This window comes from Aquila chrysaetos, chromosome 11 (genome assembly GCF_900496995.4).
Source record: "Aquila chrysaetos chrysaetos chromosome 11, bAquChr1.4, whole genome shotgun sequence".
In the NCBI taxonomy this organism is placed as follows: Eukaryota; Metazoa; Chordata; class Aves; order Accipitriformes; family Accipitridae; genus Aquila; species Aquila chrysaetos.
This window is the reverse complement of record NC_044014.1, coordinates 35397776-35421710: the sequence shown is the minus strand read 5'-3', so window position 1 is coordinate 35421710 and position 23935 is coordinate 35397776. Positions and strand designations below refer to the sequence as shown.

At 45.1% G+C, this 23935-nt stretch overlaps 1 protein-coding gene across 3 annotated transcripts in view; it reads left to right on the top strand.

The window, feature by feature from the left end:
* The window catches only part of TUBGCP2 (tubulin gamma complex associated protein 2), a 45935-nt gene extending 24305 nt beyond the window's left edge, over positions 1-21630 (top strand). For 2 of the 3 annotated variants that reach the window (XM_030030683.2, XM_030030685.2), the window contains 9 exons: positions 135-315; positions 2882-3062; positions 3738-3910; positions 5309-5437; positions 6854-6974; positions 11494-11637; positions 13398-13526; positions 14385-14548; positions 21253-21630. In XM_030030683.2, coding sequence (XP_029886543.1) covers positions 135-315; positions 2882-3062; positions 3738-3910; positions 5309-5437; positions 6854-6974; positions 11494-11637; positions 13398-13526; positions 14385-14548; positions 21253-21358 — 1328 coding nt within the window. In that variant the 3' untranslated portion in view covers positions 21359-21630. The remainder of the gene's footprint in view (positions 1-134; positions 316-2881; positions 3063-3737; positions 3911-5308; positions 5438-6853; positions 6975-11493; positions 11638-13397; positions 13527-14384; positions 14549-21252) is intronic. The other variant, XM_030030684.2, reaches the window with a different exon arrangement.
* Positions 21631-23935: the final 2305 nt, after the last annotated feature.

Sequence of the window (23935 nt, the reverse complement as noted above, 5' to 3'; positions counted from 1 at the left end):
GTCTAAATCCTTTCCAGCTTTCAGTAAAATTTAGTGTAAACATTTCACAGCATATCTTCCTCTTGAAGGTAGTGGTCTGAAAGTTGGATATACAGTAGGTATGAATATGGGTCATTCTTTCTTTTTGCTTCTAGGGAAATATTTAAATGTTGTGCGAGAATGTGGACGGGATGTTACCTGCCCTGTGGCTAAAGAGGTCATCTATACTTTAAAAGAGCGAGCGTATGTGGAACAAATAGAAAAAGCATATAACTATGCTAGCAAAGTTCTTCTGGATTTCCTAATGGAGGAGAAAGAGCTGGTGGCTCACCTAAGGTTTGATTTATTTTACTAAACGGATGTTAAATAGATTGGTTCTGATAGTGAACATAAGTTTTTGAAGTTAGCTCTCTTTTCTTGGGATATTATTGATGTATTCTCTCGATTTCCATTAGAAAGGTTGACCTGAAAAAATAAGATTTGGGGTTTTTCCTGAAGAAAAAAAAGAAGAGTGTATAATCATAGAAATGTTGGGTGGGAAGGATGTCTGGGGGTCTCTAGTCCAACTTCCTTGGAAGGCTGTTGCCAAAACTAGGTCAGGGCAGTTGTGGCTTTGTCTAGCCCAATCCCAAAACCTGCCCTCAAGTATGGACATCCCCCACCTCTCTCGTGACTTGTCCCACGGCTCTATGTCACTTCCACCCAGGAGAGGAGTTTCCCAATATCATCTGGTATGATCAAGAAGAGTTTAATTTGAATAAGAAATAGCTTGATATTAAGTATCTCACCAAATATATGCCATGGTTATTGTTCATGCAAACACAGGTAATTGGGAAAGAGTAAGTGTATTAGCCTCAAGTTTCAGTACTGGGTTTTTCTTAATATTGTCCTTTTTTTAAAGTTCATTTTAAACCTATATTTTGATTCTTGTAACACATTCAGCTGATAGCAAATGCAAGTGCATTCTAGCATGCAAACTCCAGCTTTCTTGTGCTAATCAAGCTTTTAGTTTTATTGTTATCTTCAGAAAACAGAAAAAACAGGAATCTTAACTATCCAGAAGACCAACACAGCAGCAAATAGTAGAAGAAATTGCAGCTGATAGCTGGTTGTAAGATAGTTTGTAATTGGGCTGAGAACTGGTACCAGAGGTTCTGCTTCAAACCAGTGACAGACTGTGAAAGAAAGTGGTCTGAGCTTCGTGGGACAAACCTGCCAAGTGACTTGCACAAGGAGATGCCAATTGGGAGACATAAGCTGGAGCAGTAATGGCAACTGAATTGAATGTGCCTAGCAGGCCAGGTGGGATTGCTTTGGGCCTGCTTTATGCTAGGTCTGAAAAAGTTGTAGCTGCAACAAAGGTGTCTGCTCCAGACCTGGGAACACTACAGCTCCAGCTGAGAGAGGTTGTGGGAAGACCTGAAGATCCATGGTTCACTCCTTTGAAACTGATATGTGCCTTCCTGTCCTGTGAAAACCACCAGAGAACATGCCTTGTTTCATGAAAGGTTATAAGAGCTGTCTGAAACCTGTCAGTTAAGGAGATTGTTCCTAGCCTTGCTAATGACTGTCATCCTTCCAAGCCTTCTTTGCTTAATAGGATTGTTCAAAAGACACTGGCTTCCAAAGCTCTGGTGGCACATGTCTTCTGTTGGGCCTGTCTATCACAATGTAGTTTCAGGTTAAGGTGTTGCTCAGCCTCTCCAGCTGGGGTTGATGTCTGTGACCTCCTCATCTTCGAAACAGCCTCTCTGCTAGATCATTCTGCAGCTGTCCTGTGTGCATGTAATCTGCTGGGGTGCAAGGGCAGGGGCAGCTGGTTGAAGAGGAAGTTACTGAGCTTCCAGCGTGTATGTGCACTTTGAGGGCTGAAGTGGGATGGTTGTGATCAAACCCCAGGGACCTGTGACAGATAACCACTTCTCAGTTAAGCGGGAGTACTGACTCTCTCCAGCATCCCAGAAATGTTGCTTGGAAGGGACCAACAACCTTGGCAGGTCTCTAGTTCAACCTTCTGCTTGAAGTGGGGTTGTCGCCAGCATTAGGTCAGGTTTTTATTTGGGTTTGCGCTCTAGGGTGTGTCAGCAGTAAGTATCTCGCTCCCCTACCTGTTGTGTCCTCAGTTACACGCTGACACTGTCGTGACTTCCTTATGACTGGGGGAGTTTTCTTGGTTCAAGAGAGTAATGACAGTCAGGGAAACAGAGGGGCTCAGCATTGTCCCAAGTTGACAGTGATCAGGAGTCTGCAGCCACGTTGTGTTAAGGCTGTGCTGGTCCTATTTTTGCTCTGAAAACTGCAGTTATCATGTGTGATCTTTAGCCAGGCGCTAAGTTAATCCTCAAACTCTCCTCTGAGCTATTTCCAAGCTCCTGGCCCAGTTCAGTTAACTCTCCCTGGTGCCAAGTGAAAATTAAAGTTTATGCGTTAGCAGAAGTCAATGCAAGTACCTGGAGTACTTAAAAAATCAGCACAGATACTTGTTCATTCAAAGGAGTCCAAGATTCTGCTCTGTATTGGCAACTGCCTCTTGGATGGGTCTGCACATCATGGAGGTTGGAGTGTTGTTCAGGGTAGCAGTATAAGCCTTCACCCAGCAATGTAGTGCATACTTTTTTTTTCTAAGGTGCATTTTTAAAGGAAAAAAAGAACAGCAACAGCCCTGATCTGACTGCACAAAAGCATCCTGGCTGAGGTGGAAGGGAGGAGGGGACATGCATAAAAGACTAGTCTCCAGATGTGGAGTTTCCAAATATGGCTGTGTGTAGTGTATGAAGAGGAACATTTTGTGATTAAACACAGCAGGCTGGCTGAATTGATTGTTTTTGTTCTTTTAGGTTTAATATGGATTAACTTAAGCTTTAAAAAACATGATCAGTTGTCCCTCCATTTTCTTGAGCAGATCTATAAAACACTATTTCCTGATGGATCAAGGGGACTTTTTTGTTCACTTCATGGATCTCACAGAAGAGGAACTTAAGAAGCCTGTAGATGACATCATAACTACGAGGCTAGAGGCTCTGCTTGAATTAGCCCTGCGAATGAGCACAGCCAACACAGATCCTTTCAAGGATGATTTAAAGGTAAGAATGTATGTAAGCAGAAGATAATTGAATTTGAGCTGAAGGCCTTCCGTGATTTGGGAAGATCTGTGTGCCTGTAAGAACCTGCTGAATGTACAGTGAAGGAAAAGAGAATTGATGGCTGTCCTTCTGTAGACCTCTGGGTTAAGTCCTCTTTCATCCAGATTAGCAACTGGAAGTACCCACCCTGGACAAGGGGCTGCGTTTTCTTGCTGGCATCTGAACATGGAGAAGGTGCTTTTGGGTGGCCTCAGGATGAGGTGGAAGGAGTAGTATGTCTCTCATACTTAATCTCAGCTTGGGTGCTCACTTTGGAGTACAAGAAAATACCTGATTAGAAGTCCTGCCTATTAATGATTGTGTATTTTACAGATGTGAAGCAGCACAGAGGCTGTGCCTGGGGAGTGTGAGATCTGAATAGACCTTACAGAGGCTGAGGGCAAGGGAGAATGATCAGCAGAGTAGTATGTTGTATGCTGATTGTTAAATACTACAGTGACACTGCTCCGGTGTCTGCTGCAGTGCTGTCCAGATCATGTCATTCACTATTGCTTCCTAGGTGGTCTGATGACTTGAGAGTGACTCTAATAATTTGCTCTTCTGCCACACGTCTGTTGCTACGCAGTAGTTATGAGTATCCTGTAGCTTCATTTTTTTCCTGCTTTTCCTTTATAGATTGACTTGATGCCTCATGACCTCATTACACAGCTCTTGAGAGTATTGGCCATAGAAACGAAACAGGAGAAGGCCATTATCAGTGCAGACCCCACAGAGCTCACTCTCAGCGGTCTGGAAGCATTTTCCTTTGACTACATTGTTAAGTGGCCTCTGTCCCTTATTATAAACAGGTAAAGTATCAATCCACTGAAGGGAAAAAAAGACAGAAGCTTTTGCATTGAGGTTGAAACACATTTCCACACAGCAAAATACTGGAAAGCCTGTATCCTTAAAGTGATGTTTTAAGTTGCTGACTACTATGGAATGCTTTGGGGTTGTTGAGCCCTGCTTGCTCCACTTGTAGGCTATGGAATACGGATTGTATCTTCAATAGAGCCCTACTAGACCATGTCTAAGGCATGCTTGGAAAGTCAAGCTTTCATTTTAAATAGTGGGAAGACACAGATCAAAGCATGCTTTCTCAGCCTGGTCCCTGCTATTACTTGTGACTGGTCACCCAGTTTTCATTTGTCCATGGCTTTCTGAAGTATCTCTCCTGAGAACATGAACTCTGACAAGAGGGTTTCCATGCAAGAATTAAGCATTTTTCAAATGTGAAGAGCAGAACAAAATGCATTTTCTGGTATCCCTGGTTGCGAACTAGAAGGATACAGGCTGTTGCTAGAATTGCTATAGCAAGCTATTTTGCATTTAATTGAGTTATGAGGGACAGGATGGTTCATTTTTCTGCAGGGATTTGCCCCGTTTCCCTTGAGAAACACTGGCAGACCTGCTACTGCGAGCCAAGGCAAGTAGGACAAGCAGTGTTAACATGAACAGGGTGACAGATGTTGAATTGTTAAATGCCAACAATTAGTTTGTCCCTTAATTTCCCCTTTAAAAAAACCACTTGACACAGTGGGACTTTTCTAATGACGTGATGCTTTTGAAATTATGTCTCTTTCTTTCAAATTAAGTGTATTAGCTCTGATGGTAGCTGATGGAAGTGAAAATACTATTTGGTAAGGTTTCATGAACTGTATCGACTGGAGCTCTGTAGACACCTACACCAAAGTGTCTGAATGCAGACCTGAATCCAGTCCCTGAAGCTATAAATAAGCATACCCATCTGCTTCCGACAGTGCATTGCTGATGGGGTAATGCTGCCTGTAGCTTGGTTACAGCTTTTTCTTCATCTTTTTGGAGAATCCTAGTGAATTGTTTCGGTGATCGTAGCAGTCTTAGTGCAGTGGGTACATGACCGCAGGCTTTCAGCCCTCTGTCCCAGCATCTATGTGAGTGACCTTTCTGCAGGTAGCTCGAGGGAATTGAAGAAGGAGGCTGGTGATGTACCCGCTGGCAGGAAATATGGAGGAGGAACTCCTTGGAGAGAAATTCTTTGGGATGACAACAAATATGATTTTTTTTTCTTTGGTTCGAATTGTTTCAGTGCGGATCTGTGTGCGTCCTGAAGGCGTAAGGAACATATTGTGTAAAGTCTCTTTGCCTTTGAGCAGCCTCAGCCTTCACAGCTTAGTCTGTCAGTCAGAACAGGGCTTAATCTGAATGGGTTTCTCCTTTCTTTCCAGGAAAGCACTGACAAGATACCAGATGCTTTTCAGACACATGTTCTATTGCAAACATGTGGAAAGACAGTTGTGCAATGTTTGGATCAGCAATAAGACGGCCAAGCAATTCTCCCTACATTCAGCTAAGTGGTATGGCCTTTTTGTCTGCTGGATCAGATGTGAAGTTTTGGGTTTTCTTCTTGCTAGTTAGATATGTCGTGACATGGATCAGATCATTTCGACGTGAAAAAGATCCTTACAAATTTCTTACAGGCTGAGAGAGGTCAAAATATAACAATTTAGGTTTCAGTAGGAAGTGTCTGCTCAATAATCTTCGTGCTGCTTGGCTCATTCCTCTTTGTTGGCATGAAGTTTTGGAAAGGAAGAGGTGGTCTTTAGGGTTAGCTCACTATACGCTGAACAGTTACAGCAGAGGACATCTGTGCATATACTGTCTTGGTTGCTACTTTAGCATCAGCAAGATTAGTAAGGACCCCAGTAGTTTAAAAGCAACATTCTTTTCTTCTGGCCAGACCACTAGCAGGGACTCATGACCTTCACGCAGCTTGGCTAATGTTTGGGGTTTTGGTGTGATACAAATTGAATGAGGTAAAATTGCTGGGGTGTTTTGCCAGGAAATCATTCTATCTTGTTCCATCTGTGAGGGTAGATTTTCATCTTTGGGTCTGCACCCCAGGTGCTGGAGGTGCCTATTTGGAGAGTGAGGTGGACCCCAGCATTGCGGGTAGTACCTTCTGCCTTGCCAATGAGTGCTTTCTGGTGACAAGGTACCCTCAGCTGCCTTGGCGCTGACCTCAGCCATCATGACTGTAGCTCTGGTTCTGTAATTGTAGAGGTATTAGTGGAAGAGACCTGTGAGGGTCTCTAGTCCAACCTACAGCTCACAGGACGACTGTGATCAGCAGGGGACAGGAGAGTTGTGGTTGAAAACCCCTAGGGTGGGTATCCCCCACATCTCCGGTGACCTGTCCCAGTTTGCTGAAGTCAGTTCTTAGTTTGCCATCACAGAGCCTGCATAAATTAACATTGAAAGAACCTCTATATAATCCTACCATTCTATTTTTAAGGTGAAATTGCATTAAATACCCCAGGTAGCAGGTGATTTGATTAAATATTTGGATCCCCTGAACATATTGATTCAAGGCATAGAATATTTTTTTCCCAGTAAGGCTGGAAAGAAACATGAACCATTTATCTTGTTAAATTTTGCTCTGCTAACGAATGCATGTCTCACTCGATAGCTACACTAGTAAATTTGCTTTAATATTTAATATTAAAATTTCAGTTGAATATAAGCAAATATTCAAAGTAATTGTCCAGTCTATAACAGGTTCAAACCTCTGACTCTAGTAATTGAGGGAAAGCCATTTGAATATGTGGAAAATAATCAGAAGTGGTTTGCATTAACTTTATAATCCCTTCCACACTGCAGCAGTGAATTTGCTAGGACAGAAATATTTAGCTCTGCTTGACTGTGCAAGCCTGGTGATAGTTCTTTGTGGCATTTGCTAGCTCTAAGATGTGTGGGTGTGATTTCTCCCCTAGGTTTGCTGGTGCTTTCACACTGCGGCAGCGGATGCTGAATTTTGTACAGAATATCCAGTATTACATGATGTTTGAAGTGATGGAGCCAACATGGCACATTCTTGAGAAGAACTTGAAGCTGGTGAGTGTATGTGCTTGAGAGAAGTTGGAATGGAAGTCTTAAATTAACAAATTTAATAGAGGGGAAAAATGCCTATTACTGCAGGTGTCTGTTAAACATTTTGCTGGAGGCACTTAAAGTATCTGGGAACTGTTGTTCTTATCACACTGCAAAGGGTGCTGCTGTTCTACATCACCTTTCTGCTTTATTAGTCACACATCCTTTCTCTCTGCTGCATCCTTCTACCTATGCCCAGCTCATACTCTGCGCCCTGTTATGTAAAGGTGGTGTTCTGCTGAACATCGCCTTACACAGAAGAAAGAAAACTATGGAAAAGGAAGAAGAATGCAGGGTGCAAAGATCATAAACTGGTCCAGACATCTTCAGCTGATTCCTTGGCTGACTTATAGTGCTCTTAAAAGCCAAGTCTGTGCTTTCTCTTCCATGAAGCTGCCAAGGACTGGCATGTTAGGACTATCTGTTATAAAATAGGGCCTTCCTTGTTCAGGTGGCTATTCCATATGTGTATTTCCACTGCAGGTGGGTAAGGCTGGAGAACTTTTCCACTCTGGTGGTATCTGGGAGAGGCTAAGCTCACTTCCCACTGGTTTTTATGCCTGATGAGGGGGTATCTGGGCAAAGCATGCCTGGCATTGTTTTGATTCCTTTCACGGAGATGTAATGTTCTGAGCTGCAGGATTTTCCAGGTGTGTTGCAGAATATTTCTGGTTCACTAATCCAAGTCAGTGACTTCTCTAGAAATTAACTTTTTGCCCTAACAAAAACTGCAAGAATCAGTTTTTATCTCCTGATGGGCATGTGAGATGCCTTTATTATTTCACAGAGGAATACATTCTCAGATAATGTCCCACCTGCCTGTTTTAAACCAAGAATGAGAAGTCATTGGGAGCTTACCTTTCAGAACAGGCTGTTCAAGAAGCCCATAAAGGTCTTCTCATGTCTGGCTTCATTCACATCAGATTTTTTGGTTCCATCCTTAACAACAGAGAAAAAAACCTGTCACCAACAGATCAAGGGCTATTCTCTCTCTAGAGCAAACCCTTCTCTCCCTTCCTTTTTTACCTGACTGGTAAAGATCTAGACTGTCGGAGCATACAGAGTAACTGTGGAAGTTCATTAGACAAGTGGAGTATGGTGCCTGAGTACTGGCGGATCAAGTGAAAGCCACAGCAATGCTGTAAATACATGTTGTCTTCCTTGCCATCAGCCTGGGCCCAGCCCATCGCTTCTTCATTGCCTAGGAACATGTGCTGGAACCAGGGCACTGGTTGCCTCAGCTCTCAGCACCAGTGGACCTGCCTGGCTTCTTCTGGTTTCTGGCATACAAACAACTCTGTGGGCAGAAAAAGAGAGCAGAGATGGCATCTTAGGTTACTTCTGTACTGCTGCCTAAAACAAAGGCAGAGTCATAGGCTGTCTGCTCCACATTACATAGCAAATGTCTCCACTGGGTCCTGTGTGGTCCTAACATACAATCATTTTGTGTTCTTCTAGTTTCAAGTGTTTGCAGCAGTCTGGGGAGGGCTGTATTGTAGCTGTTTTCATAACATGAAACTGCAGGGAAGCGTTGCATGGGCGGGGGTATGTCGTGAGGGTCTGTGAAAGTGCTTGAGGGTGCAAAGCTTGGTGGAGTAGTGTTGGAGGGCTTTGCCAAGGAAGGGAGTCTGACCTGCTGCCACCTCCTCCATGCCAGGAGACAACTTGAGAAGGCCATTAGAAAGTGCTATCCCTGAACTTTGTATGACAGTTGCCTTGGCATATGGCACTTGGCACAGGCAAGGGCTGTGCCAGGCAGTGAACTTGTGTTTAATTAGAGCAGATGATCAGTGATCCATTCCTCAAGGGTGCTTATTTTGCAGCATAACCTTTGTGATGGCTGTAGTCATTTTCCTTATCCCAAGGGACACTGCGTTCCTCATGGTCCTTCTGAGTTTCATTACCCACTGTGGTGCTGCTGTGTTGGGGCTGGTGTTAGGGTGCCCCAGCTACTGTGAGGAAACAGGAGGCAGATGTACATCACCTTATTATTCTTTCCTCTGGTAGTCATCCTGTGATGAGATGCTTTTGGGTTGCACATCTTTTTCCTGTTACACCATGAAAAACATTTATCTGATGTACCAAACAGCTAAACACTCCCTCTGGAATCTGCATTAAGCCACAGCAGCTCTTTTGGCAGCTCTCTGATGAGCCTTGTGAATCTTCAACATCAGCTGACCCTGTCTTAGTTTCTACTGTGTATTGGGGAATTTTTCTGGGGTCAGCTAACCAACATTTTTTGATGCCATGTCATCCTTTTTCCTGGAGAATTCACAGGAGGTATCAGGTCTAGGATTGTGAGCATCTCTGCATATTCTTGGCAAGGGCTTCTGGAGAAGAAGAGGTTATATGTCAAGCTCCTGGATGATCTGAGAGAAGTGTACTTGCTTCTTAATTTTGTTGTAAGTTTAGGTTTACAAAATTTAATACTCAGTTTACTTTACTGGCATTGAGGCACTTGAAAAAGTTATCCTGTCCCAGGTTCTTCTAAACTGACTTCAGTCTCTGCTGATTCTAGATGTCCTAGAAGGGACTGTTAAACACAGTAGGTGTGCGGTCTGTATTGACAGCATCTGCTATTCGGAAGAGACAATCTCCTGACTCCAGAGTTTTTGCAAAGACTTTATGTCTAAAGATCCCTCTCTGCTTTGGCTCTCAGCCATTGAGTTTCTCTGCTCCTTCAGAGATATAGCAGTGTTGAAGCATTTTTATTTCAGTTCCAAAAAGGAATTTGCCAATTTATACTGTTTCTCAGAGGAGCCTATTCCCAAGAAACCTTTTTGATAGCCCAAGCGGGCAGAATTTTTCCCTTGCTATGGAACACCTCTGAGCCTCTTTAGCCTGCCAGAGATGTTGAGATAGCAGGTATAAAGTGACTTTGCTGGCAGTGGGGAAGGGTGTTTCCATGGCTGTATGTCAAGGAGATCTGTCCATGCATTCACCATATGCTGCTTCATTTCTGAAACCTTGAGGGCTGCTGCAGTGTTTTGTAGAGCATTTCTACCATTGCTCTGTACATGAAGGGCTTCTCCAAGTAATAGTGCAGTAGCAAAGACTCAAAGCTGCCTGTGATGTGAATATGTACACAAGTCATTACTGGAAACCGAGAAAGTTTTTTGGCAAGTTAGCAAAGTCTTTGAGACATAATCCAAATGTATGTTTGCCTCCCATCCTCATCAGTGTCCTTGAAGGCTTTTAAATCTCTGGGAGATGGAGCATGCCCTCTACCAGTGCTGGGGCAGGAAAAGTCTGGCTCTAGGCAGTGTTGTGATATGGGCACCTGTGAGTCAAACAACTCAATGCTGCCAGCTAAAGAAGCTGTTTCATCAACCACTTTGTTATGCAGTCTTGTAAAAGAGCCACTTACCAAGGATGACATATCCCCAGCTACTGGGTAAAATCTTCCTTGATTTAAATAAAAGCATCATTTATTTCCAAACTGAGGATGCAAAACTGGCTCTTTAACATCCGTAACCTGCAGGCTGGGGTAGTTTTTTCCTTTCATTTGCATTATAGGAGGGAAAAGGATGATCCGGACTGGTCCCATGTAGCACCTTATGCTGTTTTTTTATTTGTCAGACTTCTCTCTTGTGCATTTCCACTTGAAGTTAAGGTGCTTTCTTCCTAAAAATTTAACTAGTATTTTCACCTTCAAAACATCACTGTCTTCATCAACACAACTAGCATCTTTATTGCATTAGAGAGTGGCATTTATCCCTGTTCTGTACTAGTTGTTTAAAAGGTTATGGAGGAGTTTTTTGGCTTGATCCTGATGGAGTGGTGCGGATACTTTGGCAGTTTTAGTCCTATGGTTCTTTCCTAGCCTGACTTGTGCTCTCAGTTTCAGCACATTCCATAATTGTACAGAGTGAGAGGGGCTTTCTAATCTGTCATTTAAAACTCAAGACTGAAACAGCCCACTGAAGTAGCAGAGCTGGACAAAAATCTTACAGAATCCTTGCAACACTGCATGTCTTAGTTCCTTACTGTGCTCCTAAAACACGTTTCTGAATAACCTGTATGTTTTAAGCCTTGTAAACTTACTGACATTTAAGGTTCTTCGATTTTTTTTCCTCTTTTCAACTTATTGTAGCTGACTTCACTGAGATTGTGAAGGTGGGAGTGGGCATGACAAGCAGATTTAAAAGCAAAGGAAGTGCATGTTCATAAAGCACATAACTCCATCCTGAGCCTCCTTTCCAGTGGAGGGTTTTTATGATTAAACGAAGCATAATTTGATTGAGAAGTTGATGTGACAAATCATAGGTAAAAAGCCGGTGAAGGGCCATTGAATGCAGTAATGCAAATACAGTCTCCACCCCAGGATGTTTCTTGAAGCTGGAAGGTACATGAGAAGTATCTGAACATGCCCTCGAGCAAGTCTGAGGTCACTGTCAGAGGCAGGATGCTGGGTTAGAGCTTTGGTCTGGTGCAGCACAGCAGTCCTGGTTTGGGTTTTCATTACTGTGCTATCCTGCCACAGGCATCTAATATTGATGATGTCCTGAGCCACCACACAAGCTTCCTGGATAACTGCTTGAAGGACTGCATGCTAACCAACCCGGAGCTGCTGAAGATCTTCTCCAAGCTGATGTCTGTCTGTGTCATGTTTACAAACTGCATGCAGGTATGTACAGCCTCCCCGTATTGACCATGCCACTGCCAGCTGCTTTGGGTGCCAGACAGCTATGACAGTCCTTTTTTTCAACTCAACCCCACTTGTCCTCGATGCACGTGGAAGAGCCTCTGTTCCTCCTGCCAGCAGGCCTTAGAGCTTGACTGCTCAGACCCTCATCCTTTCTCCCAGATGGTTTCTGTGGCTTTTCCCTCCACAAAATTCTTTATGCTTTTCTTTTTTGGTGTTGGGATCAGCCTCATATGAACTGAATTACCTCTCTTCAGCCAGTCCTGCAGGAGAATTTGAGGTGTAAGTGGTAAGGCTCTGTAGTTTTTAGCATTGTATTGGCTTTGTGTGGCAAGGTTTTGGTAGCAGGGGGGGTGTTACAGGGGTGGCTTCTGTAAGAAGCTGCTGGAAGCTTCCCCTGTGTTCGAGAGAGAGCCAATACCAGCAGGCTCTAAGACGGACCCGCTGCCGGCCAAGGCCGAGCCAGTCAGCGATAGTGGTAACGCCTCTGTGATAACATTTTTAAGAAGGAAAAAGTTGGGACAGGCAGTATTCGGCAGCCGGAGAGAGGAGTGAGAACATGTAAGAGAAACAACCCTGCGGACACTAAGGTCAGTGAAGAAGGAGGGGGAGGAGATGCTCCAGGCGCCGGAGCAGAGATTCCCCTGCAGCCTGTGGTGAAGACCATGGTGAGGCAGGCTGTCCCCCTGCAGTCCATGGAGGTCCACGGTGGAGCAGATATCCACCTGCAGCCCGTGGAGGACCCCACGCCGGAGCAGGTGGGTTCCTGAAGGAGGCTGTGACCCCGTGGGAACCCCGTGCTGGAGCAGGCTCCTGGCAGGACCTGCGGATCTGTGGAGAGAGGAGCCCACGGAGCAGGTTTTCTGGCAGGACTTGTGACCCCGTGGGGGACCCACGCTGGAGCAGTGTGCTCCTGAAGGACTGCACGCCGTGGAAGGGACCCATGCTGGAGCAGTTTGTGAAGAACTGCAGCCCGTGGGAAGGGCCCAGGTTGGAGAAGTTCATGGAGGACTGTCTCCCGTGGGTGGGACCCCACGCTGGAGCAGGGAAGAGTGTGATGAGTCCTCCCCCTGAGGAGGATGAAGCGGCAGAAAACAACGTGTGATGAACTGACCGTAAACCTCATTCCCCGTCCCCCTGTGCCGCTGGGGGGGGTTGGTAGAGAAGCCGGGAGTGAAGTTGTGCCTGGGAAGAAGGGAGGGGTGGAGGGAAGGTGTTCTGAGATTTGGTTTTATTTCTCATTACCCTACTCTGGTTGATTTATAATAAAGTGAGTTAATTTTCCCCAAGTTGAGTCTGTTTTGCCCGTGACGGTAAGTGGTGAGTGATCTCTCCTGTCCTTATCTCGACCCACAAGCTCTTTGTTATATTTTCTCTCCCCTGTCCAGCTGAGGAGGGGGAGTGATAGAACGGCTTTGGTGGGCACCTGTCAACCAGCCAGGGTCAACCCATCACAAGCATGCTCTTTTGAGGGTCAGGTGAGGACTGGTGATTGGACCCATGGAGACTGATCTCCATGAACACACTCTAGCCGGCATCTCAGGGAGACCATAGCTTTAAAAAAAACCTACCTTCCTTTGGGTTTAGGGAGCTTTGTGTATTAACATTGTAAATTTAATCTCGGAGTTAGCTTTCATGGGAGTTAGCTAGCTGCAGGGCTAGTAGAACTGAGCCAGCCTCATGCTTTGCCATAATTGAAAAAATGGAATCTAACCATTTCCCCAACCCTCTGCCCTTCCAAGAGGTTCACCCAGAGCATGAAGCTGGATAATGAGATGGACCGTCTCACCTTAGAGCACGGCACAATGCTGGGCCCACCAACAGAGGAGGAGCGCGCTGAAGAGACTGCGAAGAAGAAGCTGACTAACAAGGTGGGACATGGGATGGACAGCTGGGCCCTTTCCTCTGTGAATGCTGCCAGGGTTGCAGTCTGGTCAGGGTGGCTGTCCTACCTCTTGCAGGTAGACCTTCCTAGAGGAGGAATCTTCCAGAATCTTTGTGGAATTGTGGGCATTTTTGAGGGTAGTGTGAAGCACTGATGGTGTTCTCAAAGTCTGCTTTGAAGACCCTGTCTCCCTCAGCAGTCCCTGCACTTGTTTTTAAGTTCTTAGTTGTATTTTCAGCTGTGCAGTGGGTACCCACATACAGGCTTTCTGTAATTCAAGAGCTTTCTTCTTTCCAGAACTAGCATTTTGTGATGGATGAAGCAATAAACTGTCAGGTGTGACTCTGCAGCCCATCCCTTTCACATCTGGGGTATTTGTCTTGTCCACATTTCTCCGTTGATACACATGTACTAAGCGATTTGTTTGGCATGCTCTGCTGTTAGCAGGCTGCCTCCTGTCCTGCTGAAAGCCCCTCTCTGGCACACAGCCAGTAGAGTCCATCACACTGCAAGGCAGAGTGCTCCAGAGGTTACAGCCTGTCGTAGGCAACACTCACTTTCTGCTTCCTGGCTTTTCTTCCTGCTTGAAAATAAATAATGACAACATATATTTGAGGATAACTCAACTGGGATCTACTCTGGGGTTCTCCCAGATAGGCACAGCAAGGTTTTTAACTACCAAGGACCTTGCAATTGTTTTGAAAGACTTATTTTAGTGACCGAGCAATTGTTAAGTTTTATGGCAGTATTTTTGAGCAGGTTAGGAAATAGGGAAGGAATAATTGCATCTCTTTGGCAAGTGCGAATCAGCAAACACATGGGGCCACTGCGTTTGTCTTGATAGCTTTTAGCAGAACATGCTGACAACCTCCACCTGACATCTGGCTTCGAAGCAACGATCAACAAGTTTGATAGCAATTTCTCAACACATCTGCTGGACCTGTTGGACAAACTGAGCATTTACAGCACCAATGACTGTGAGCACAGCATGCTCAACATCATCTACAGGTGAGCCAGTAGTTTTCTCTCTGTAACTTCCCCTCTTGTGGTTCTCAAATTCAGCTCAGGAAGAATTGCTGTTTATAACTGTGCATGTCTGCCCCATCAATGAAAACAATGAAATCACAATAAATATTGCTTTGCATTTCAACCCAAGGCTTCAAAAAAAGAACCAAATTCCTTTGAATTATGTGAAATTTGTCTATTAATGTTGTAAATGTAATGCAAGTGTTAGTTTTCTTGGGGATTATCTCACTGTGTAGACAGTAAATAAGCTGATTCCTGCATACAGCGTAAGTATTCCAAGATGAGAAAACCATGCAAGGGATTGATCATAAGTGGCTATTTTGTTTTAAGTTCATATCTCGTATTTATTGAAATAAGCATCCCTTAATATGTTTTTATTGTGGCCTCACCTGTACTTCCTACTTCTTAGAAATCAAAATTCCTCCAGTAATACCTAAAAGGCAGGTACACAAAATACACTGCAGGAAAAATTGAGAGAGAGAGAGAGAAGGAGATTAGGTTTTGCTGCTAGGTTTATATCCTCTGTGTTTCTTTTTCAGTAAAATGAGATGCATGAGGCCTTCTTTGGAATGATTAACATTTGCTTTTGCTATGAGAGTCATACATACTAGTGTTGCTGAGCTTTTTAAGATCTGTGTTATAGATTGCTGTAGCATGGAGGGACCTGCCCTGGTACTTCTAGCTTTGAGGAACCACAGATAATGCTCTAGGAGCATTACCCAGAGTTGAGCACATGTGCTATGAAAGCAGAATGCTTCTCACTCTAATCCTGCTATCACACTTTAGGAGCAAAACAGAAATAACTGCAACAATGGAGTTTGCTGCTGGGAGCAGCTTTTAGTGTTTGTGGCTGGAATATGTTTTTCAAGAGTTTAAGCACCCATGAAACCTAGCAGCCTGCAGATTGGAAATGTTCAGCTGAGGCATGCGTATAACCACAGAATAAGAAGGCAAGCGAAGGTCAGGAATTGACATCTCTTATTTCAGAGAGTCACCTCGGTAGAAGTCACATGTAAGAGCTGCTGGGCGCCAGCCGCCTCACACCTGGCAAAGACTGTGACACTTCAGAAATGCTGCTTGCAGACTGTTAGGCACATATGAAAACCAATTAATTTTTACAGTCACTTATTTTTTCCAGTGAAGAGGCAGGATATATATTGCGTATAGGCATAATTTTAAGAGGCTAGGATTTTCCTGAATATAAAATATTTCAACACAACACTTTTTTAAGTGCTTGTTCTATGTTTGTAAGTCTAATAGACACATTTGCACTGTTAACAGTGTGTGAGAGCCTAGAAAACTTGAGACTTACCATCTTTGTCGTTGCTGTCAACTAGGGGACAGAAAACAAAGCCATCCTAAACATCCGTTAGTTTCTTCATGCTGTCTGTAAGGCCATGTGTAGCCTTATTTTCATGTGTAAGCAATTGTAAACAGCTCTTACAGGACTAGCCAGAAATTAAGGTCATTTTTAGGTGTTGTTTCCTTTCATCTGTTTCTGAGGAAAGCCCTTGGTTTACTTTTACTCCCTACTTTTAAGAATGTTATTCATCTAAAGTTGTAATGCTTTTCAATGGTAGATATGCTAGGATCAGTTGTCGGTGATACGTAATTTTGTTCATAAATGTGCCTGATAACTGGTTAATCACATACATTTTCTTTCTTCCCTTGGAGCTGTAGGGTTTCATGCCACAGCCCCTTTGATATTTAGTGCAGAACAGGGTAGATCCTTATTTAGTTCTTTTTAACCACATAGGACTAAAGGGTACTTTGAGCTATCTCCTAACTGTGCTTTGTCCTCTGTTTTGTTTTGTTTAAGTGTAGTCTTATTGATCCTCTGCTTTGTTTGGTCGGTCTTTGTGAACTGTACTTTTTGTTGGTTGTTCTCATCCTTTAACTTAATCTTCAGGAAAACCATAAGAGTATTAACCTGCAACCATTAAGTTCTGTTTGCTGCCCTTCTGTACCAGATGACTTTTATGGACGGCTGACAACCCTTATACCTCTGTTGAGATGTGCTACACCTGAAAACAGAGAGAGAAAAGGTTTCAGGAATGTTTTTTTGAAGCAGGTTGTTGTCCCCTCCTCATGCCCTGTCTCTTGAAGTTTTCATTGTCCTTTTCTAACAGCATCTGACAGGGCTGTCTGGGATTCCTGGTACCAACCTTTGCAAACACTGTTTTGTGAAGTATTCCAGCAGGAGTCTGGGCTTCCAGTTATCCTTTATTTCTGAGAACTTCTTGACCAGCAACTACCATGCATTTACACAGCCCCTGGCTTCCCATGTTAGCATCTGCTGCTCTATCTGAGATGTGGTCACACAGCTGAGACCAAGGTTGAACAGTAAAACCTGTCATCCCTGTTACCATGGGTGCTTCCAGGAGTGGAGTCTAGCCCACCAGCTCCCACAACACTGTAGAGAATTACATGTCTTGTCTTCTTCCTTGTAGGATTGTATTCCTTATTTGAGGAGGACAGGGATGCTCACAGGCATCTGAAAGGAAGTGCAGTGCCACAGGACTGCTTGCTGCTCTGAACTCTCCTGCTTCCATTCCCTGTCAGGGTAGGAGCTTATCTTCCTACCACCAGAACTGCCCTTGTTGGTTGATACTCGGTCCCTGAAATGGGAAGGTAGGTGAGGACCCCTTCTCCACAGTCCTAATAACTCTTGATTCACTCCATCTCTGAAGTGACCAGAGTCAGAGGTCTCCTTCTCATCTTGGAAATTCTTCAAAGACTTTTTTTGTGGCTGTGAGTGGAGGCCCCAACTGTACAAGTGATTGCTGTTCCTTTCAGGACTAACCAGGACAGTTAAGTCTCTGCAAATCCTTTTAGGAAATGATGATGCAGCTTATCAAGGCCTTCTGGACATTTTATGTCAGCCTTCATCTGCCTGGGCATCACTGTTTATCATCATTGGACTGTTGTAGATTGCAGGCAGGATCCATCTGTAGAAAAATTGACAGGCCAAAAGGATTAAGCTCTTACACTCCCCTCGCTGCCATCACTCCTAGGTGTCACAGTAGCATCCAGAGTCAGGCTAGATTCAGGGATCGAGACCACAAGCAGTTGAGTCATCCAGGCAAGAAAATTTACTCTTCCTCAGTGCTCCAGCCCTGCCTCCTTCTTTATCAGCCCTGCCTCCTTCTTTATCAAGGGCTTACATTTTTATCATTACCAGTACAAGTTCTAACAGACAGGATTTTTAATGATGCTCCTTCCAGGAGATCTTAATGGGAACTAACTCTATGATCCAGGTGCTTGGACATCATTGCGGGTGGCACAGGGCATGGCCAACACAGTGTTGAAGACCCAAGTTGCCTGCTCTTTTAATAGAAAAGCATCATGACCCCACAGTTCTTGAGTCTTGTAAAGAACGTGTGGAGATCGTCCCATTGGTGGGATCACCCAGCTCAGTCCAAGGCTGGAGTAGGTTCTCAGCTTACTCAAGAAGTCAACAACATCAAGTCCTCAACCAGTCTATACACCATGCAACAGCAGAAGTCCTGCGGCCTTCCATCACACTTTTATAACGTGTGATGCCAGACATTGATGTAAGGCCTTTTCTGGCAGTAGCTCGGGTGGTGTCCTCCTTCCAGCGCTGCTCCTACACTTAGCATCAGAGGTTCCCCTCTTTTATCATTGCCTCCCCACCCTTGTGTCAACTTTATGCTTCTACCAGGATGGTGGGATGAGCTGATGATGCACCTTGGAGACTGGCTGTGTATCTTGTTCAGTTGTCCATGGTCCATGGCACCATGACCAGGAGCTATCTTCCGCCAGATGCCTTTGTGTTTCACAGACTACACACGAGCATTAGCTGTGCCAGGAGGTGACTCCTGAGCTGTGGAAGCTCTGGAGCCCGTTCTTCCAAATATGGAGAGGTTGGTTTTTACAACAAGTACATCCTGCTTCAGGAGAGAGGAGAAGTATGGTGATTCAGGCGGGTTGCGAGAAAACAAAATGCTTCTGTTAGCAGTTTGCATTGAGGATGGTGACCTAAGCTGTGTGCCCCCTCATATTTCCACGCCCCAGTTCTGTTCAAGGGCTGCAGAGGAAATACTGGGTCTTTATGCCAACAGGACTGTCATCTCTATCAAGTCCCCCAGTTTGGACTGTCTGGGGCCATGTGAGTCTTCACCAAGATGTTGGACATAGCTGGACCTTTACTGACAAACCAGATGTCCCTCCTTAACTGAAGTACTGCATGTTAACAGGCCATGCAACAGAACCTGTCTTTCCATTTCTACAGGCTGCTCAGTAATGTTTAAAAGAGTGGAAGTCCCATGATGAATGCCCAGACATGACATTTAGCTCTCATTCAGTCTGTAGAGATTATTGGATCGAGTCCTGGACTCTATGGCAACAGGAACCCAAGAACCAGAGTGGAGACAGTTGCCGTCTGAAATAACATATTTGACAGAGAGATGGAAGAGTTTTTAAGACATACCAGTCTTTTCCTATAAATGATAACCTTTTTATATGACTGCTTTTCAAGGGTGATAGTCAACATGTAAGATAGATAACAAAATATCCCTTTTATTCATAATTCTGGTACTGTGCTTTTATTTATTTGATCCTGGTTAATATTTATTCAGTTTACAGTACTGAGTAGCTGAGGCACAACCATCGTATTTGTAGCACCAAACAACAGAAGATGGAGATCCAGAGGGCTTCCTTCAAAGTGGGGAAGCTTACACATAACTCACACATCTTCAGTGTGCTGAAGTCCTGCTCAGGTGCCTTGGCTCCATCAGTAGCAGTGCTGACAGAGGGTTGGCAATGGCAGAAAATCTCCAGAGTCACTCCTTCACATCCCAGTAGTGAAAAGGAGAAGAATTACAGCATAGAGGACTTTGTCAGAAGGATTACTTGAAACCAAATACTTAGAAATCTTAGGCATCAAGTGCTGTTATCATTCATCAGATATCCTTCCTTTACCAGTTCAGAGGAAACGGCAATGATTGAGCTTAGAGTAAGACCAATAGGGTGTATGAAATGATGCAAACCCCAGTGAATAAAGTTCCAGCCACAAAACAGGAAACTGAAAGTGTAAGCAGAGTTTGCAGAAGCATCACGCAAATCCTTAAGAGACAGTTAGAAAGATCATTTAACCCTAAAAGCATAGCTGAAAGGGAAGCAAATCAAAATCTGCAATTCAAGAATTTTGCAATAAAGCAACTTTAGAAATGGAACAGATCCTCAAAGCAAGGATGTAAATGAGTCCTGGCTTTATATTGGAATCAAAGTTTGGTAAATATGCTCTCCTCAGTGTCAGGTTTCCTTTGTACAACGCTTAAAGGATGAAAGAGATGTAAGCTTTTCAACCAGGAGAGAGCAACAGATAAATTCCATCTGTCGAGCCTCTGTTTTCTGCAGTCACCAAAAAATGTCAAGGAACAATTTGTTGCCGTTTGTGTAAGGTTGTTAAGCAACATGAAACTCAAATATTGTGCCCGTTCATTTAGTATTGGAGCAACTTAATTTGAGAAATGAAGAGAGTAACTTTTGTGTGATTCACAGGCTTATATTGACTATTGCTTGGTGTTCCCAGGGCACACGTTTTTAAGAGCAGCATGTCTTAGTTGGCTTCGTAGTGCAGAGATCTGCCTAAGGAGGTCACAGCAGGCGTGGAGCTGGGTGGTTTTCTGGCATCATTTGGATTATCAAGGAGACAGGATTATGATATCGCTGATGTTGCCTGCTTTGGAGGGCCGTTTACAAGTATCAGTAGTACTTGTGATTTTGGCTGAGCATCTTCTCATCTTCTTGAATTGTGAATCTGTTCGAAGCATACTTGTGTTAGCAAGGAGGTGGTGGTAATGGAAACTGCAACATGTCATGGTAGTTACAGTGGATAATATGGTGGATTTCATATGGGAATTAATACCAGAGTTCAATGGTGGTGAACTCTGGTATTAAGGAGTGGTGGGAAGTGGCCAGGAAGGTGTGGAGGTTTGAGGAGCCCTCACCCCTGGTGCCTTGTCCCCGAGTGACAGGTCACCAGGCTTGTGTGGTCAAGCTGTGGTTCTGGAGAAGAAGCTATTAGCAATTGGTCCTTCCTGGTGTATTTTATACACGTGTAAAGAACAGGTGAAATTTAGCCTGTTGTCAAGGGATGAGCACAGAAGAGGTGTGACCGACAACCCCTGTGGCACAGTGCAGACATCCCCATCTTGCTCTGAACAAGCCGCTATGTCTACCCAGCCTGGGGCAGTCCCGTGCAGGGATGGCAGGTTCAGAGCTCGTGGCAGTGTGGCCACGTTCAGCTGATGCCCTGGGAGAGGTTTCTCATCCAGGAGCCATGGTTGGCTAAGAGGAAGGCAGTGCTTGGTGGGGTGGGCAAGGGGGAGTGTGGCTGCTTGAGAGGTTTGTGCTGCGGTGCAGACCCTTTGCTGCACAGGCAAGCATCCCCCCTTCTTCCCGCAGTGAGACTTGCTTTGCTTTGCTTCACACCCCTCATTTCAACCAACTTTGTCCTAAAATTCATCTGATCCCATAAAAGAGTTTACATATTTTTGGATCCCCTTGCTGCCTTCAAGTGCCTCGATGAGCACCTGTGCTGCCGGCACTTGCAGCACCAAGCTCTCCGGGGCCGTTGGCAGTGTGTTCGGCTTGCTGCGTGCAGCTCTTGGGCAGTGTTGAGCCAGCGGGCTGCCAAAACTTCTGGGTTTTTTGTCTCTCAGGTTGGACTTCAATGGGTTCTACACAGAGCGCCTGGAGCACATGTCTGCCGAGCGCAGCCAGAAGGCAGCTCCCCTGCTTCCCCACCTGGCTGTACCTGCCCAGTGAAGCCCTGCTGTTGCCCCTTTCAGCCACCCCCTCTTCTGCACCAGCAGAGAACCAGACACTCACTGACTTCAAACTAGTACTCGACCCTCTACATTGACAGTGCAAGCTGGAAGCAAACCATAAGGGTTGTCATAGAGAGACAGGGGAGTACTCAATCTCCTGAAATGTACGTAATGGATTTTCTCTTCTGAGAGGCTTTTGTTAAGTCCTTTTTTTTTTACTACATTGTAAAATGATGTATTTGTGTGTTGTAAAATAAATAAAAAATCAGGGTCTGTTAACAGAACTCAGGGTGCAAATTAGTCTTTTAGGTGACTAAATTTTGGTCAGCTCACAGAGATGTTGCTCAGCTGCCATGCGGCATTATTTTGGGAGGAGAGCCTAACAACTGGGGGGTTACTGGAATGAAGCTGATCAGCTGCTCTAACTGATGACATGTGGTCTGGAGTTGATGACCAGGTATGTGATGTTCATATCATATTGGCCAAGTCCTCAACAGAGGACTTTCAGGGTATATTACGCAGTTGTGCAGCCATAAAAATTGCTTAAGCCAGTTTGGGAGCAGGTATGTTAGAGGGTGGAAGAGAGGAAAAGTGTCTCCCAGGAACAACCAGAGGCCTCAGTGGCAAGTGTGTGAACCTGGGGAGACGTGCAAGGGCTGTAGATACAGGGCTGAGTGCTCCTGTTAATGACCTGGCCTTCCTCTCCCTCACCTGCTCCTTTGCAAGGACCTTCTAGAGTGCGTTAGAGGGAAGAGCCAGGTTCTCTTTGCTCTGGTGGCCTAAAGCTGGTCCTCTAGCTTGGCAGAGGGAGAGAGACTCAAGGAGAGGATGGAGACCACCAGTCCTGAGTCTGGAGGACTGAATTCCTTCATTTGGAGGTTGAGGTTAAGGACCGGGACCTCAGCCAGCATCATCTGGCTCTTCAGGGAAGGCACCTGTGCAGTTCATGGGGAAGGGAAAGTTTCCTGTTCCCCCCACTGAGGTGGCCTCTTAGTCCGGGGCGGCTTGGAGAAGTTGACCTGGCATTTCCATTAAGTTTCTGTGGATCTACAGACTTCACAGCCTGTCCCTCGAGCATAGGGTGGAGGCAGAGGAGCCCAGGTCCCTGGAGGAACCTGCTTGCCTCCTGGTGCCCAACATCTCAGGCTTGAGAGACTCCCCTGGCACCTCACTGTGTCACACACATTTTTTACACCCATGTGCACTGTGGTGGCTGTTGCAGGAAAAAACTATTCACACAGTTTAAATTAAATCAGGACTGAAGCTGTTTATAGATTAATAACACATCATTAACCAGCAAGCATTGAGTCTTAGCAGAAGTAATAGGTATTTCTGAAATGTTAATTTTTAAAATCAACAGCAGATTTGTAAGCACCCGTCTATGAGTAATCCCAAGAAGTCCCACTCACATGGGTTTGTGCACACATGCAGATGGTTATGTGCACTCCTCTCACAACTTTTTTTTGGGGGGGGAGGCACCCCTCTCTTGAGAGGGGGTCTCCCCTTCTTGCACACCCCTTCTGTGGGAGATGTGGGTGCTCCACCTCTACAGGATCCCATGCTGCTCCCTGTGACCTGCAGGTCCACACCTGAGTGAGAAAGCCCCCGGGAGGTCACCTACACCCTGGGGCAGGGTCCCCCCTGCTTGTTGCACCCCATACCAACAGTGCACTAGCTGGATGCAGCCCCCTCGCCATGCAGAGGTGGTGGCTCTGGTGAGGCGGTGTCATTCCAGGGTTTGGCTCCTGCTGTTTGCCTAAGAACACATTGACAGGTAACTTCAGTTACCCCAAAATTGTGGCCTGCACGTGGGTGCCCAGTTGGCTGAGCAGTTACTCTAAAGGTTTGGGGTGCTTGGATGGGTTCCCACATAGATCTACTCACTCTTCTCCAAGAGCAGACCTCGGTCCAGGCCAGACGCCCAAGCAGGAGGTGGATGTGTGTCTTCTCCCCTCACCAGAAGCCAGGAGGTGCCCAGAGAGGTGCTAGAAAAGGGCCTGTTTCTGAACCAGTCTGGCTGCTCTGTGTCTCCCTGGTGAGCCGGGTTATTTGCTGTGCTCCATAGATGGTTGGTTGGTCAGTAGCTCCTTCAAGGCCAGCTCAGCTCTGCACACCTTGCAAGGGTTGCCATCGTGGTGGGGACAACTCTACTGGAGACATTTAGAGAGATATGACCAGACATGAATAGGAGTGTTAACGTGAAAGCACAGAGCTTTTTTTTTTTTTTTAAACAAACTTGTCTTTTATAGGAGGGAATTATAGAAAAGCAGTGGGGAGAAAGAGGGAAGACACTGGAGCAGCACTTGGCTGTGGTGGTTTCTGTACCATTTTGAAGGAAGCTTGTCCCTGGTGATGGAGCTCTGCAACAGCTGAATTCAGTGTCCAACCCCCCCCTCTTTTGTTAAATGCAAAAGTTAAATGTGGAGTTTCCTGGCTGGTCCTGGCCCAAAACACTAAGAAAGTATAAAAAGATCAGTTTGCAGGAGGGGGTTCTCTCTTCAGAAGTTGCCACATGGAAAAGACAAGGGGCAATGGGTTGCACTGGGAGAGGTTTCATCTCAACCTAAGGAATACA